We start from the raw sequence: 5,525 nt of genomic DNA on the forward strand, positions 1-5,525 counted from the left end.
ACTGACCTACTACTAAAGCCGCCCGACTCGGACACGATTCCATTCTTGAAGAAATCCTCCAACCTGTCCACAGTCCACATAGAACAGTAGCAATCAATTAGCTGTTGTCTCACCACTGGGTCAGGTTCATGTAGGTGAACATATTGGATCATTGCGTCCTCGGTGCTGTCATCATCATCATCATCTTCTTCAGAATCTGCTTCTTCCTATGCTCCCATTTTGGTTTCCACTCCTCCCTCCGATTGAGGTTCAACTGCACTATACTGAGAGCCGCTATCATATTCCTTACCACTCCTGAAACCGCTACCAGATTTCTCACCACTCCCAGATCCACTACGTTTCTCTTTAGGTTGGGAAGGTGTATGCTGTAAGATCGCTCTTGCTGTCCGTGATCTAGTAGCTCGAGGGGAGTGATCTTCAACTTCAGTATTTATCTGGACCTCCGAGCTACTAGATTCTGCATCATTCTCACTTTGAGTTAGTGGGGGAGGTGGTGAGGTATGTGTCGGTGCACTCTTTCTTTGTGGCCCCGTAGTACCTGAGAAATCAAATAAAAAATGGATTAATAATCTAACCAAGTAAATGACGCACTAATGGGTACTCAGACTTCCCTTGTGTAAATACAACGTGACGCCTTGCCTTACAAATTTCGTCACCCAATCTATCATTGGGAAGGGCCACGTATTCAAAATGAAAAGTTGGATTAACTACAAAGAAAAGACAATATATTTTTTTTATACGGTGGTTACCACGGGTCGTGGTAGGTACCATGGTCCGTGATGTCCTTCGTGACATGAGACAGTGTGGAGCATTTCACTGGTAAAACTAACACGAAGGGTACCACGGTCCGTGGTGAGGACCATGACCCGTTATGCCCCTCGTGATGAATTTCCAGTGTATCAGACAATGTTCAAGTGTAGTCCACGAGAGGTTTCACGGTTCGTGCTTCCTAGCACGATCCGTGAAACCTCTCGTGTACTTACACTTGAGCAATTTTTGACATGTTGCCACTCAATCCAATTTGATTACTTTCGAAACTATGAATCCTAACATCTTTAGTATAGGAACACCCTTTTTGAACACAACCCACACATCGTAGTTATGAGTATCAACGCGTCAAGTGCTACGATTTTGACTATACCCACATATGACACCTTCGCTATTCCTAAAATCCAACCTATTTTATCCACTAAATTCACATGAGCACAATTCAATTAATTAATTCTGACTCAATTTCACATCCACATCATCATAAACCACAATCCCCACAAACGAAAATTACAGATTTCAACCAATTTCAACATACCCATAACAATTTACTACCAATAACAACAATTCACCACATAATAATGCCTAAATTCGACCAAACAAAGTATCTCTAACTTGCCTATCGATAAGATCAAACTTATAACAAGTATTTAGTACTTATTTTGAGTTTTCCCAAATTGTCACCCAAAAGAGAAAGAGATGAACTTCACTTGGATTTCTTGGCACTAGAGAACTAGGGTTTTGAATCTTTGTTTGATTGTGGGGTTATAGGAGATGAGTAACCGTTTAATAGTGTTATAAACCGTTACAAATGAGATAAAATAGAAAACCTCGACCTTTGGTGCTTTGAAGAGTATATAAACAATTTAAAAAATCTTTACTTTCACGCGGGTCGAGTCAACTGGGCATTGGTGGACTATTATGACTGGCTGTGATGATACTCGTGGAGAGCACCATGGTCCGTGAACATCACTTGGGCGAGAAAAGTTACCTAACTCTTCTGTGAACCTTATGGTGTCATTTGCAGTGGCTTCCTGAAGATTTTTGGTGACTTCAACGGACCGTGGTGTAGCTCGTGAAGTGCACCACGGTCCGTGAGGATGCCCGTGAAGAGCTCCCCCACTTTTAGCTTCCAAATCTTTTGGCCAACTTTTTCCTGCACATACCAACATAATATGACACTATAAAAACATTGAAAAATATGCTTAAATGTAAACTACCTATTACATTTACAATCTTGGGTTTCCTCCCAAGCAGCGCACAATTTACCGTCGCGGCGCGACGCAGGTTACTTGATTACTCATACTTCATCAAGCTTGAATTCCTCAACTATTTTCACCTCCTCCGGGACTCCCAAATATTCTTTGACTCGCTGAACATTGGCTTTGAACCTCTCACCATTGTCATTTTCAAGCTCAATTGCACCCGACTGAAATACTTGAGTTACCTTGAATGACACAGACCATTTAGATCTCAGTTTCCCAGGATATAAACGAAGCCTGGAGTTGAAAAGTAGAACTAAGTCACCAGGACCAGAGGTCCTTTTATCAATGTGCTTATCATTATACAAATTCATTCTTTTCTTGTACAGTGCAAACCTCTCATAATCCCTCAAACGGATTTCATTCATTTCATTTATCTGATCCAGTCATAGGTTTGCTGTTTCACTCCAACTGAGGTTCAACTTTTTTAGTTCCCAAAGTGCCTTATGCTTCAACTCGACCGGGAAATGACATGCCTTTGCAAACACCAACTGATATAGGGACATACCAATGGGTGTCTTGAAAACTGTCTGATATGCCCTCAGAGAATCATCCAACTTCCTTGCCCAATCTGTTCCGTTGGCATTCACTATTTTGCCAATATCTCTTTGATCCCTCTGTTCGATACCTCGACATGACCACTTGTTTGCGGATGATATGGTGTTGCTACCTTGTGCTGTTTAACCCCATATTTGGCAAAAAATGCACTAAACACCTTATTACAGAAATGTGAGCCTCTATCGTTGATAATCGCTCTAGGTGTGCCAAACCTTGAGAATATGTTCTTCTTTAGAAAACTAGCAACACTTTTACCATCATTTTCAGGCAGGGCGACTGCCTCAACCCATTTGGACACATAGTCCACTGCCACCAATATATACTTATGTCCATAGGAGCTCACAAATGGCCCCATAAAGTCAATCCCCCAAACGTCAAACAATTCCACCTCTAGAATGGGTGTCATTGGTAGCTCATGGCGATGAGAGATGGCTCATTGCCTCTGGCACACATCACACCCCTTGACTAAATCAATTGAGTCCTGATGGATTGTAAGCCAGTAGTATCCACTCTGGAGTACCTTGTGGGCAGTATGGGCACCCCAATGGTGATCACCTATTGGAGAAGAATGATAAGCCTCTAAGATACTCATCATCTCAACTTCAGTTACACATCGCTAGATGATGTTGTCAGCACACACCCTGTATAAATAGGGTTCATCCCAGAAGTACTTCCCAACATCATGAAGGAATTTCTTCCTTTGATGGAATGTCAGCCCTTCAGGCATCAACTCAGTGGCAAGAAAATTAGCAAAGTCAGCAAACCAAGGAATGAGATCAAGAGTGGCAGCTAATACCTGCTCATCTGGGAATGAGTCATTTATGTCTAACTTGAGTTCTTCTTTCTTCTTTACCTCCAACCTAGACAGGTGATCAACCACCTGATTTTCACAACCTCTTCTGTCTTTGACTTCAAAGTCGAATTCTTGAAGAAGCAACACCCATCTTATCAATCTCGTCTTTGCATTTTTATTCGCCATTAGATATCACAGTGTTGCATGATTCGTGTGAACTATCACTCTAGTGCCTAGCAAGTACACCCCAAACTTCTCAAATGCATAAACCACAATAGGTAGTTCCTACTTAGTGACTGTGTAGTTGCACTGCGCTCCATTTAGCAATTTGCTAGCATAGTAGATCGGGTAGAAGATCTTATTGCACTTCTATCCTAACACAACTCCCAAAGCCGTACCACTTGCATCACAGATCACCGCAGATGGTTCCACCCAATCCGGGCCAATGATTACTGGAGCAGAGACCAACTTCTCTTTCAGGCACTCAAAGGCTTTTAGGCATGCATCATCAAAGACAAATTTCACCTCTTTCCCTAACAGCTTGCACAAGAGGTGTGCAATTTTTGAGAAATCCTTGATGAAACACCTATAGAATCTTGCATGACCCAAAAAACTTCTAATACCTTTTTCACAAATTGGTGGATGCAACTTTTCAATCATCTCAATCTTCGCTTTGTTTACCTCCAGTCCCTTCTGCGACACCTTATGGCTTAGGACTATACCTTCCTTAACCATAAAATGGCATTTCTCCCAGTTAAGCACCAAATTAGCCTCCTCGCATCTTTATAATTCCCTGCTAAAATTCAACAAATAGTCATCAAATGTGTCACCTACCACAGAGAAATCATCCATGAACACTTCCAAAGTGTCCTCCACCATTTCTGAGAAGATGGACATCATACACCTCTGGAAAGTTGCTGGTGCATTACGTAATCCAAATGTCATGCGTTTGAATGCAAAACTACCTTAATGACATGTAAATGTGATCTTTTCCTGATCTTCCAGCGCAATTGATATTTGGTTATACCCAGAGTATCCATCTAACAAACAATACCACCCTTTGCCAGCCAACCTCTAAAGTATCTGATCCATGAACGCCATGGGAAAGTCGTCCTTCAAGGTCCACTTGTTCAGCTTCCTGTAATCCATGCATACTTGCCAACCAGTGATTGATCTTTACCTAATCAATTCATTCTTTGCATTAGCCACTACTGTCATACCACCCTTTTTGGGAACACACTGCACTGGTAATGACTGTCAGAAATGGGGTACACCACCCATGCATCCAACCACTTTATGATTTCCTTTTTGAACACCTCTTGCATTGGTGGATTTAACCTCCTCTGGTGCTCTCTTCTCGGGCTGCAGTCCTCCTCGAGTTGGATTTTATGAGTACAAATACCCGGAGGTATCCCAATGATGTCAGCAATAGTCCAACCAATCCCCCTTTTATACCTTTTCAAGACTCTGACCACAACTTGCACCTGTTCATCAGTCAGATTTACAGCCAAAATGATTGGCCAAGTGTTATTAGTACCCAAAAAGACATACCTTGGGTGACTAAGTAACTATTTTAGTTCAAGTGCAGACGGTTCCTCAATGGATGGCTTTGCTAGAGGATTTGGCCTGTTTTTTAGATCCAGGTCTAATTTCTTCGGAGCATAAGAATGTGACCCCATGCCTTGCAGAGCATTTAGAATCTCCACATAATAATTTTGAAAGTCTTCTTTATATTCATTAGTACTACATCCAATGTTTCACCAATAAACCTTTCCTTAATTGTAGCTCCCGGCTCTCCTTCATCAACGAACTCTATCGCAGACACCACATTCATGTCTTGTGGTTGCTTCATAGACCTGCATATTTTAAAATTTACCTCCTCATTGTTAAGTTTGAACTTCAGCTCTCTACTCTCAACATCAACTAAAGCTCAACCTATGGCCAAAAATGGCATTCCTAAAATTATGGGAACCTCAAAGTCTACTTTCGCAATCCAGAATCACGAAGTCTGCCGGAAAAATTAAACTGTCCACTTTTATGAGCACATCACATAAAATACCTACAGGACGCTTCACTGACCTATCTGCCATCATCAACCTCAGCGTAGTGGGTTTTGGAAAACCTAAGCCTAATTGCTTATAGAT

The 5,525-nt window shown here is 41.7% G+C and overlaps 1 protein-coding gene across 1 annotated transcript; it reads right to left on the bottom strand.

The window, feature by feature from the left end:
• Nucleotides 1-206: 206 nt before the first annotated feature.
• LOC107060718 (uncharacterized) lies at nucleotides 207-2,994 on the bottom strand. Its single transcript, XM_015308934.1, has 5 exons — nucleotides 2,754-2,994; nucleotides 2,507-2,706; nucleotides 2,075-2,407; nucleotides 1,760-1,949; nucleotides 207-538 (listed from the first exon to the last, which is right to left on the bottom strand). The coding sequence occupies exons 1-5, from the start codon at nucleotides 2,992-2,994 to the stop codon at nucleotides 207-209; spliced, it is 1,296 nt and encodes a 431-aa protein (XP_015164420.1).
• Between the last annotated feature and the right edge of the window lie 2,531 nt (nucleotides 2,995-5,525).

Source organism: Solanum tuberosum, unplaced genomic scaffold (assembly GCF_000226075.1).
Source record: "Solanum tuberosum cultivar DM 1-3 516 R44 unplaced genomic scaffold, SolTub_3.0 scf00007, whole genome shotgun sequence".
Taxonomy (NCBI): domain Eukaryota; kingdom Viridiplantae; phylum Streptophyta; class Magnoliopsida; order Solanales; family Solanaceae; genus Solanum; species Solanum tuberosum.

Coding starts and splice junctions, on each gene's coding strand:
- LOC107060718 (XM_015308934.1), bottom strand. CDS start 2,994: ATGACACCCATTCTAGAGGTGGAATTGTTTGACGTTTGGGGGATTGAC. Junction 2,408..2,506: donor ATCAGTTGGTGTTTGCAAAG/GCATGTCATTTC, acceptor TGACTGGATCAG/ATAAATGAAATGAATGAAAT. Junction 1,950..2,074: donor AGGAATTCAAGCTTGATGAA/GTATGAGTAATC, acceptor ATGTTTTTATAG/TGTCATATTATGTTGGTATG.